Source organism: Cupressus sempervirens, chromosome 8 (genome assembly GCF_028749045.1).
Source record: "Cupressus sempervirens isolate cs-2001-9-10 chromosome 8, ASM2874904v1, whole genome shotgun sequence".
Lineage (NCBI taxonomy): Eukaryota > Viridiplantae > Streptophyta > Pinopsida > Cupressales > Cupressaceae > Cupressus > Cupressus sempervirens.
Window position 1 is genome coordinate 392,485,842 of NC_143125.1, and position 12,741 is coordinate 392,498,582.

General features: G+C 34.8%; 1 protein-coding gene across 1 annotated transcript in view; it reads right to left on the reverse strand.

Annotated features, from left to right (window-relative positions):
• LOC149542938 (Peroxisomal membrane 22 kDa (Mpv17/PMP22) family protein) overlaps positions 1-803 on the reverse strand; it is a 92,621-nt gene extending 91,818 nt beyond the window's left edge. The window contains exon 1 of the mRNA XM_089797874.1: positions 600-803. Within this exon, the coding sequence (XP_089654000.1) occupies positions 600-770 (171 nt within the window). The 5' untranslated portion in view covers positions 771-803. The remainder of the gene's footprint in view (positions 1-599) is intronic.
• Between the last annotated feature and the right edge of the window lie 11,938 nt (positions 804-12,741).

Genomic DNA, 12,741 nt, shown 5'->3' on the forward strand with positions numbered 1-12,741 from the left:
GTCACTGTTGCTAATTTTGAATAATGGTGAAAATGAATGCAAATAAATGATTCAGTGAATAATTGGAAATAGCTTAGTTCAAGTGCATCGGGATCCTTTGATATTTCCTAAAAAGTTGTCAAATAACAGGCTATAATCCTTACACTTCGTCATTTGCTTCTCATCCTGATCATGGATCGTGGATCCGAAACATTTATACGAAAATCCAACAAACATAATTTTCCAAGCTGCTCAATTGAAGCTATAATTAGTTAAGTTTTATTAAAAAGTGGCAGGTTTACATATTGTCTCCACGTAGAAGCCGCTTTCTCAAGGTACAAAACTAAATTAGGTGTTTTGGGGTGCAAGTTTACAGGGAGACTGAACGATCAAGCTAAATTCGGATCCCTAGAATTGCAGTGTGTTCAGATTTCTCCATCCAGACACCAAAGACGTTGTGAGGTATTGTCCTTCACGGAAAATTCAAGTTAACAACGCGATTGCGTTTTAAAAAGATTGTTTAGATGAAAGAAAATGGCTATGAATAAAAACTAGTGCTGGTTTTAGATGCAAAGGAGGATTTTACTCAGACTCGGGAGAGGAGGAGGGGGTTTACTCACAATCATGAGAGACACTTGTCTGAGCTGAATCCTCTTGGCGCCAAGAATCTTCTGTCCAATGGCATCACTGCAACCAGCCAAGACCCCTGCGGTGATGGCCTTTGTTCGTAAAGGGTGTAGTTGCATCTGCAACATGTATTTGTGCCATGTTTTCTTCACACCTTCCGCCATCTCTACTTCCTGCCTGCCTGCCGTCCTTAACTCCCTTTGACTCCTCCATCGTCATATCATATATAGGAGAAGAATATTCTAATTTTAACTGTTTCCTTTCCTGCTATTTTATTCGTTGCCCCTCCACTCGTGTTCCACGAACTTTATAAGAAGGGTAAAAGCACGTGCAAATCTAACGGAACTCTCGCTAGGAACAGCCGCCATCCACTTTCGGTTGCATTCAAATCCAAGATATCAGCACTGAAGTTGAAAATAAGAAATTTATCAAACAATATTCGCCAATGGTCATCATCTTCAATATAAATAGGAGTAAATGTATTATTGAAACAAGAGACGTGATACGTCATAGTTCATGCCTAATGCATAATGGTTGTAGAGGTGTAAATGAGTGAGAATTTAAATTAACATTGTGAATGCATTAATTTTTGCCTAGAAATGCACTTGTGATCTGATAAGATTGCTCATATTTTGTTGTTAAATTCTCGTCTTAGAAATGCACTTGTGATTTGATAGGATGGCTCATATTTTTAATCATTAGCACTGGACAAAAACTAGGATAGAGATATAGATAGAGATAAATAGCAGTATAAAACAATAACAACATAAACATATATGCAGAGGGGAAAAAAAAAGATAGATAATATAGAGGAGGAAGAGGAAGAGAGATAAAATAGTAAGATAGTGATACCAACATAAGTTGTGTGTGCGAGAGAGAGAGAGAATTAAAGATAATTATTTTTCTTAATAAAACAAATAGTCAAAATAAAATCATGGTTATAATAAAAAATTAAAATATATTATATTTTAATTAATGAAATTAAGAATTTAATTTTTATATTAAAACTCACATTTCTATAAGAAAAAATGAAATGTATTGAAATATAAAAATATTTTATAAGTAGAACTAATTGTTTAATTTTACACAATTAGAAAAGATTTACTATTTAATGTTTTGTATTTTCAATTTTTTCATAAAATTAAGTAATTTTTAATTATGAAATAATATCTATATAATTTAATATGTACATTTGTAAATAATAAATAGATTTAATACATATAATTTTGATTTTGATGAATAAATATGATGTAATAAATAAGAAAACATAACTATTTAATTTTAATACATAGTTTATAAAAAATTAATAATAATTTATATATTTTTTAGAATTAAATTATTTCTTTTTTTTGTGGTTATTTCTTTAGTATTTTTTTGATATAAAATATAATTATTAATTTAATATTAAAATATATATTTAAGTTTTAAATGTATTTAAACTAAATGATAAATTGTTTAAATAAAAAATACTAATAATAATCAATGAAATAATTTATAAATTGTAACACTTATCAGTTATACATATTACAAACACTATTGTAAAATATAATTAAAAAATAATATTGTTTAATTCATTTTTATAAAAGTAAAATTTTAGTAAATTTTAACTACTTTTATTAAAAAACAAAGTTTTAAAAAAAATTAGAAATTCAAATATAAAGATATAACATATTGAAATTATATTAAAAAGACATATATATATATATATATATATATAGAGAGAGAGAGAGAGAGAGGAGTATAATTTAAACTTATGCATTACATGAAGTTTTAAGAACAAGAGTTAATATTGATTACACATGTTGTATGAGGTGGAAGATAAAATGATTGAAAAAATAAAATCTTATCAACTTGTCACAAATGTGGAAAAGATAAAATTTTAATTAATACATTCATTAATGCAAGATGAAGTTGTTAGAAAATATTTGTATTTTTTGTTGAAGGAAATTAATTTTCTCCCCCACTAAAAATAGTATGGACCAATAGAATGGATGAAAAATGTGATTTATAAAATAATGAAAAATTAGAAAAAGATATTAGCATTTGAAATCTCATATAATCTTTTAAATACTTTGATTTGATTGGTTTGTGTTAATGTCATATTTGCATTGACATGAATGCATAAGTATTCCTGCCTTGGAGGAACTAAAAATTGAAAACATAGAGTAAATGTATTATTGAAAAATTAAAAACATATTCCAATTGCTATTTACAATTTGGTTCGATTTTTTTCCTTCTTTTAGACTTATTGCAATCACTTATACTTAACATATTTAATGGTGATTAATATTTTTGAAGAGACATTATTTTAAGAATTTCACAATACATCTTAAATTTTTTTTTAGGTTTAGTTTTTAAGTTTAATATTTCTACTTTAGTCATTTTAATTTATATTTTATATTCAAATGTTTCATCATACATTTGTTTTTACAAAAATATTTCCCACAGTTCATATTTTTTAAATAATTTTATTTAATTTATATATAAAAAGCACTTGAATACTATTATAAATTACTTCTAAACCAATTATTTTAATTTTTGTAATTTCAATATTAAACAATTATTCTATTTAAATGAACTCTTTCATCAAATTTTTATTACCTATATTCTCTTCTATTTATTAAATTTACAAACTTGTTTTAAAATTATTTTCTTATTAGTTTTTGGAATTTAGCATTAATATTAAGTAATTTCTATATTATCTTTTACAAAATCTAAATATGATTTTTATTTTTTAAAATTGATTTAGTTTTTAGTTTTTTAATTATTTTAGTTTTTTATTAAATTAGTTTACTTTTAAATTTTTATAATTATTTTATTTTTAATAATTATTTTATTTTTTAATATTATTTTTCTTGATAATAAATTTGTGATGCAAAAAAAAATTAGATTGTTATTTTATTTTTCTATGATAAATTAAAATATAAATAGATAATATTTTTATCTATTTAAAATATATTTTTAGATTTTTACTTTAATTAAATTAAATATTAATTATAATTTAATTTATTCACATTAAACTATATTAAAAATAATTTTAATAATTTTATACTTGTCAAGCATACAAAAAGCATGCAAATACTAGTTATCTATGTTTTCAGCAATCAACATTTTTATCTATCCCTCACTTTATATATATTATTATTTTTTAAATATGTTAGAACTATCTACAATAGCAAAAGTCAAACATTTATTTAAATGGTTTTATTGTTGAATATAATTTTTAGTTACATAATAAATTTAAATATATAGTTATATTAAAAATAATAATTTAAATAGATATTTTATTAAGTTTTTAAGATAAATCTTGATTTATGTAAGGCATTTAAATTAGCACTCATCTTTAAACAAAGAGTAACTCAAAAAACTCATTTATGTAAGGTAACTCTTTTCATAATTGGCTTTTTGGAAATACTAATTTAAATAGCTATGAATTCAATAAAATAAAGACTAAAGTGGAGTTTGTTCTTTGTCACACTTTTTAGCATCATTTATTGTCTTTGCAAACTACTTCATCTCCCACCTCTTCAAGTGGTTAGACCCCCATATTGAGAAGAAAGATATCTATTGCCATCTCCCCATATTAAAACTCCTCTCACCCCCCATCAAACAGTCTGTGAGTCAAAGTTAGAAGCAAACATCAAAAGAGACTCCTTTAGAATGCCAGATGAAACTCCACTCTTTAAAGAAGGAAATACAGTCCCCCAATTATGTCTAGGAAGGAGAGAAACACAATCCAAGAAGAATAGGAAGTATAACATGGCTCTGCCCAATCCCCTAAACCCCTCCCTTCCCCACAAGGTTGCTGGAATTTGGGCAATGCCTATATTTTCCTCCATACCTCAGTTTGCTTCAGGCGCAAACCAAATCCCTTTGGGAGGAACTAGGGTTCGGGTGGAACATAGAAGATCTCTCACCCAAAAATTCAAGGATACTCCCCCAATTTCAAATTCTAATCCTTATGCTCACAAATCTTGGGCAAACACCCTTGTCAACTCTCCAAATTGAAATGTTTCATCAAGCTCCATCAAGATTCTAGCATTTTTTAACAAAAAAGAACCTTAAAAGATGATCGGTTGGTGGAACACTTCTTTTGTGGATCAAGTAAGTATCTTTCCCATTGAAGAAAATTTCTAATGTATTGAATGTTATTTAGAATCCCTTAAGAAGTATTTTTTAGAAGAGGGCAAATTAATCTTTGAAGGTTTTCCCTTTATATTCTTGAATGGTCCTCTAATTTCAATCCTTATTCCTTCAAAGTGAAAAGAATCACAACCTAGTTCAATTCAGGAGTGTTTCTCATCTCCTTGCACAATTGGGAAACCCTACAGAGCATTGGAAATTGTTTTAGGTCCTTCCTGGGCTATGAAAAGTTGAGATCTTCCGAATAGGATTGTAAAATTATCCTCTTGATCAATCCTTATTTTAACCCTTCTAGGATGACTATTTTCAATGATAACTCTTCCTTTAGCTTTTCTTCCAACGCATCCTGCAGCAACATTGATTCTAGTCATATTATACTTACATGGGAATTCCCCCCCACCACACACCTCCAAATCCTTCAATAGTGTAATATTATTTCTTGTTTCCTGAATCCTTCTTCCCATCTCATCTCCATTGAATTCCTTAAGGAAGGTGGTTTTGTCTACTAAGAACACTCCTCCCCTACATCCTAATCCATGCTCTAGGAATCTAGCTCTCCTCCTACTTTGGCCCTACATTTAGTTATTGTCTCCAAAATAAATTATGCCAATCACTCTTCCTCGTCGCTCCCCCTTGTTGATTTAGAAAACAATGATATTCTATCTCCACCAATGTTTAGTCTCAAGATCTACCATGCAATTTGTCCCTTTTAGATATGGACTTGATCCAGCGACTACTCTAGGATCCCCCCCTATCTAATCGTCAATTTCTATAAATAACTTAGAGATTGCTAACAAGGTAGAAGATATCGTCATCATTAGTTCCCTCAAAGTGAGAATGCTTCAATACAATGGCCTAATAGGAGAACTTTCATACATGCATGGGGAAGTCTAGAATGAATTACTAAGGTGGCAAGAAATCCAATCCCGACTCCCTGAGGTCCCGCCTCCAAAAATAGTAACCACTCCAAATGATAACAATGCATCTGATCAAATACCCATGGAATTGTAAATAGTTTATAATATGATTGGCATAAATCATAATTCAAACCTTAACAATGGTCTCCTTTGCAACTCCCCTTCGAATCCAAATGAGGTTGTCTGCCAACAACTTTTGGACCAATTTTCTAACATAGACCCCTGGCTTCCCATGATCATTTGTCTCCTCCCTCTTAGCCTAATCTCAACATTGCTAATTTTATCCAAGGAAGAAAATTCTCCAATTGTGGTAAAACCTCTAGAAAGAGAGGCCAAAATTCAAAGTCAGATTTAAGAAAAATGGATGGTGAAGTTGGAAACCAAGCAAAACTCATCTATCTTTTATAATGGAAAGGGGAAGGGTCTTCCATCCCCCCCCCCCACCCCATGAAGATATCAGGGGTAGATATGCCTTGATAAGAAATTCTTACTAAAGTGTTGTCTTAAGACCCTTGAATTAGAGATCATCCTTCTCTAAGAGACCAAACTAAATTCAAAAGATCTCTCATGCCTTCATAGAAAGCTAGGGATTTATAAAGTGTGGGTTCACATGTTCATCCATGCATTTTGTGGTCTTTTATGCATATGGAATCCAAAAATAGTCCATTTATCCCCTGACTCAAGTCACTCAAATTGGATGAGTCGAAGGGTTAAGAGCTTAACATCCACCCTTTTGTTTCTCCTTATCCATGTGTGTGGCCCCATTTCCACCTCAACTAAACAAAGCGTTTGGGAGGAACTATCCAATTATCTAGCCAATCACCAAGATAGTAACATAATTCTAGGAGGGGACTTCAATGCTATTACAAACTATTGTGGTCTCACAACACACGGCCCATTCCTCACTAGGAATGGGGACCCCCTACCTTTTTTTTCTAACTCCCGAACTCACAGTTCGAGAGTTGAGAGAAAATATTAGAAGTCAAAAGTGTTAGAGTCGAAAAAAAATTGAAAAATAAAAAAACATAAAAATTATAAAAAATTAGAAAATTGAAAAACGAAATTTAAAATTTAAAATAATAATAATAATAATAATAAATTCAAATTTTGTCACGCAAGCATGCGCGCGAGTGAGATGCGCTCCATGCACCCGCATGCTCACATCGGGGCACGCCATGCACCCCGCCTGGTGGGGAGGGTTATAAAACCTCACCACTCATTCTTTTTTCTAACTCATATTTTCATTGTTGATTTTGCTCTGTGCTCATGACAAGGTAAAGACCTAACTCCCATGACACAGTGCCACTTCCACTACCGCGCACGCTCATGAGCGCAATGCCCATGCATGCCACACCATGCAACAACATTCCACAACCCCCACGCTGCGCTAATCCAAGAGCATGGTGCCACGCTTGGGGGCACTACGTGCATCACGTCGCATAGTGTGGAGCCCATGTGCGCTACCCACGTCGCGCCGTGTCACATCACTCATGATGTGCACACTTCCATTCGCACATGTGCAGGTCGCGCCACTCTGCATCATTCCACGAGCGCGCATCCACTATAGTGCCATGTGCACGTTTCTACAATAGCGTCACGCTTGCATTTCTTCAATAGTGCCACTCCACTGCAGTGAATATCGTCGCGTGCTTCCAAAACTCCCTGTCCACGCTCTCGTGCCGCACCTCCCAACACACGCACACGCACGTCCTTTCCACCTTACACCTTCACTTTTCTTCATCTTGCATTGTATAATTTTTTTAATATAAATATATATATATATATATATATATATATATATATATATAATTTTAAAATAAAAAAATAAAAAGGGATAAAATGAAAAAAAGAAGAAGCCCAAATTGGGTGTTTTATTTTCCTTTATGTTTATTGAGAGCTTTTATGTTTTATTTCTAGTCTTTATTACTTTGAACTGATAAACATTTTTTCTCTCGTGACATGTAGGTGATCAAATGGTGTCCACATCCAGAGTAGCACCCAAACCCAGAGTTTTCAAATTCCAAGGCATTCCCTCAAAGTCAATATTTCATGATGACCACACAAAAATTTGAGATATTGATTTAGGGCACACGGATCTAGGAGAATTCCTAAGAATTTGCAACAAGCCAACAAAGAGATTAGCCTTGGTATCCACGTTGATCAGTTCTGAGTTGGTGAACGTAGCGTCACATCCCATGTCAGTATAATCAACTAAACTAATCATGGCCCTGGCACAGTGTTTTGTTCCTAAAGAAAGGGTTGTGAAGAGTGCTATAGGAGAGGTTGTGTTGGACCTATGAACCGACAATATTGAAAGGGTCTTCCATCTCCCAAGAGCGGACCAGTTCATAAGACTCTCATATGAAGCAACTGAGAGATGGTAAAGGGAACACCAGCAGGAGGCAATAGACATAATATGATCTTCTTATATTATTGAGAAGCCTCTGAGGGGAATTATAATAGGCAAAGTGGATATGACCCGAGGATACATGAAGGAGGATATTGGTTATTCCATCATTCTCTTGAGCAGAGTCATGGGCTTACCTGCAATAGGTCACCTCAACACCTTTATAGTCAACTTCATTAAGACCATCAGAGCAACAAAGATACCATTGGATTGGGCCACAACACTAAGTGAAAACTTGTGTGAACAATTGAGGATGGTGAAGGATAAGAAGAAGTTTTACATGACTTCTTACATGGTATACGACCTGCTTGTAGCAAGGGCGACAAACTGTCCTAGTTTGTATAGGAGAGGCAGTATGCAAGATCCTAATGCCTGCCATACATAGTCTATCCTCAACTGGTGAAGAAGAAGCTCTCAGCATAGAGTAAGGAATACAGAATCATGAATGATGCATTCATCTTTACAATCATCTGATTCATTGAGGGATATTATAGGAAGAGGTTATCTGATGAAGCCAAAACACAGATTACAGTTCTCGTAGCCTACTTCATCCAGTTCAAAATGTTCACATATCTTCGAGTAGTTGGTGCCTCCATCAATCCTAAGAGGCTCCCAAAATACCCAAGTGACAAACTGGTTCTATTGGAGATTTCCTGGCAGATTGAGTTGGCATATAAGAAAATAAAGAGGCAACAGAGTGTTAACATCATAATGTTTTTGACACTTGAGTGCCAACACACTTAATCATATTCCACATTGCATGCCGAGTAAAGATCAGATGCCGAGTAAAGATCAAATACCGAGTGAAGATTAGATACTGAGTAAAGATTAGATGCCGAGTGAAGATTAGATACCAAGTGTTAACAAGAGCCGAGTGTTAACAAGTGTCGAGTGTTAACAAGTGTCGAGTAACATAAGGTGCTGAGTAATACAATTTTGTTAAGGTGCCAAGCTATCCAGGAAACAGCATGTACTGAGCATCAACAATACTTCAGCAGCCGAGTAACTTAGTAGATCAACATAAGAGTTTGTAATTGCACAAACTATGATGCAAACAGTTTTTACAGCTGGCATAAGGTAAATCTCGAAGGATTTAATGATGAGATCGAATCTTTTATTTTTCGTATGCAATTTGCATGCAGCCAATAAGAAAAATGCTAAAGGCATGCAACCAATCAGCAAAAGATAAGTATTGAGCAGAAAATGAAGATTGAATATGGATCGTAGGTCCATACCTAACCCTAAATCTTCAAATGTCTTTATAAGGAAGACGAAACTTCATTGTAAAATGTAAGAGATGAGAGGTATAAGAAGACATACAAGGGTTCGCAAGGAATTCTATTTTCAGAAGTGAGGATTATCAGATCACAAAAGGATCCAGATCAGAGAAAGCAGAACAAGTGCCTACAATTAGCAATCAAGGATTGTAATCAGTCAAGTTTATTGTATCTAATACTCTCTAGCAATTGTATTAGAATGAAAAATCCTATGGTGATAGATTAGCTTAACAACTATTTCGATAAATCCTTTAACTAGGTGATGAAATCCTTTAACAGGGTAACACTTCATGTTAAGTGTTTGAAAGCCTCTAACCAGGTCACTATTGACACAATGTAAAGCCTTTAACAGGGAAAACCATCAGAAGTGGTTGAACAATATTGCTGCAGTAATTTTTGTGGGTATCATCCCCACCCCAGTTTTACCTTCTTATTCCTGGATGGTTTATGGGTTACCAAATTCCAGTGTTAAGTGTTATTGATGCATGTGTTTTGTTACATGTTTATTTGATGTATTTACATGCATGCAATTTACTTTCAGTTAAAAGTTTTATTGGCTAAAATATGATACTTATGATTCACCCCCCCCCCCCCCCCCCCCATCTCATAAGTGCTCTTTCCATATTTGAATATTCCAACACAGAGACCTTGCTAGGCATGACCATTGGTCATTGGACCATATCAGGTAAAGAGGAAGTAAGATATTTCGTCCTTCAAGTGGGAGTGGGAGAACTATCCCCTTAAAGAATACAACTCTCCTCGGCCCTATTTTTACAATGTTGGGAGAGTGGAGAGTCTGGCAGGAAAAGACTTCGATCATGAGGATGCTATTGAAGATCACTGGATGAATGCTAGAAATGACTACGATGTCTGCATTAGGGACTATTGTAGGATGACTTTGTATCTAGCAAAAAAGGCTCTCTAGTTGAACATCCTGGAGGAAATAAGGCAACCGGATTCTAAGGAGCTACTGGACCCCTTGTTCAATGTAGACAAAATTGGTGAAAGACCCATTATGAATGCTAAGGTTGAGAAGGAGGAGGTTGATGATATTAATCATTGAGCAAGGCATGTTATCAGAATGATGAAGGATTGGATCAGGAAACCTTTTCCACTTGATCTAATTCCTGATACAGTGATATTCCACACACATGCCTGCCTAGAAAGAGGTAGAGGGAAGAAAGTAACAATTCCTACCTTCGCAACCCAGTCTCCTATCAGGCCAGAGACAGTGTACTAGCTTGATTTCCCAGTTGGATATTATCACCCTCCTGAAAGGAAGGGAAAGAATTAAAGAAAGAGGGCTTCCCCTCAAAGGATTCAGATAGAACAGGCTGAAGAATAGGTGCCTCCCCAGCAGCAAGAACAAAGTGCACAAGGGTTTAATGATACTAGAGCTACTCAAGTCCAAGATGAACCTCAGTTGCCTCCCATTGCATCTAGCCAACCAAAAGAGGGAGAGATTCCACAAGTCTCCATTCCTCTTATGCAAGATGAGCCAACTTCTCCTTCTATCCCAAAGAAACATAAGAAGAGGATTAAGATTCAGATGAAGAAAAGGATCAATAGAAGATTAGTGCCTAATCCATCTATTCCTGAAAACATTTTGAAGGAGATGAAGAGGAGGAGGAAGAAGAATCAGAAGAGGAAGAACAAGTGCCCCTACAAGGAAGAACTTGGCTAGCAAGAGCCACAAAGTTGCAAAGGAGAAAAAGTGCCATGGGTACCCTGACATCCACTCAAGAAAAACCCTTAAAACTCTCTTCTTTGGAAGATGAAGTATAGAAGTGGGTGGATGAGCAAAGTGAAGAGGGTGATGATGTTTTCTCAATGTCAGATTTTGATTTCATGCTTGTAGGTACATAATTGATTGGGGATAAGATTAGGGACACCCCTACATGTGAACCTCAACAAGAATATTGGATGCAAATGCCGCTAGATATACAAGGTCTTGATCTTACTCCTCCATCTCCACCACAAGTTACAGTGGTAAAACAAGGCTCGGTGACTCCTCTACCTCAAAGTTCAGAAGAAGAGCAAGTTTAGAAAGAACCATCACAAGAAGAGAGACCAAAACAAATGACGACCAATGAAGTGTTGAAGGAGGGACAAATAGTGCAATATTCTCAATCGCCTTCCTAGGACACTGAGGTTCAGGCTACAAGGTCTACTAAGACTGAGGCTAGAGAAGAAGAGCCCTCCCAACAGGGTACAACTCTGAGCAGGAGCAACAAAGGGAAGGAGATTGCATAACATACTCCTTCATCATCAAGAGCCAAGTCCTCAATAGGATGCATCCCTATATGGATCCGAAAGGAAATAATGAGTACCAAGCTTTAATTTTGTACTTCAGAGGAAGACATTTGTGTTTTGCGGATATTTTGAATAAACTTGAGTCTCCATCACATGAGGCAATGCCATTGGCATTTATCACTAACACAAGGAACCAGGAACTGTTTGCACAAGTGGCTCTCCCTCCTAATGGAACCAATGCAAAGGATCTTAGCCTTGAGGATTACAAATTGAAGGATGTTATGTTGGGGAGACCTACATAGGATTCATCTTGATTAATGATGACTCTGGGAGTCAAAGAGGTCCTTAAGCATATGGAATAGGATGAGGCCAAACTCCAAGCACTTTGAAGGCAGGTTGAGGTCTTAAAGGGATATATGGCCAAAGTAGTTGGTCCTCTAGATCCTGAACACCCCGAGTAGACCTTGAACACTATACTTAGAGAAGGGGGAGGTGTACAACTTGATCCATTTTTGAAGGCTTTTCAGGAGTGGCAAGAAATTTTTGAGGAGAAAGGTGTTATGATCATCACAGGGAATTTGAAGTTACTGCATGCTATGTAAGAGAATGTGAATAAGATCATAGCAATTTTGAAGCAGGACTTTAGTATCATGGATGAGGTATGGGCCTGGAGTAAGGATTTACAAACTCTGCAAGCCATAAAGGGCCAAAGATACTAGGTTTTGATTGATGTATATACTGGAGAGGAATTAGACATGATTAATGACTGGATAGAAAAGATAGCAGATAGCAATAAGGTAATGGGAACATTACATGAGGAGATTCATCGGCTCAAGGACCAAGCTCGAGAGTGAATTTTGGAAGCAGAGAGACACTACAGTGATGCATGCTTGGATATTTTTGAAGATGAGGAACGAGAAAAGTTGTTACTTGTAGAGACACTAGTGGAGAATTTCAAGTAGATTTTTGTGGAGGTTGTTGATGATAAGGACATCTGACAAGCCTTCATGATAGAAGAAGCCTTGTTAGAATTGGATACCAAACTTGGAGATTTTTTTGACACCCGGATTGAGTTTGACAATTATAAACAGAAGGTAAAATATAAATATGAGGCTTTAGACCTTTCGAATGCGGCTAA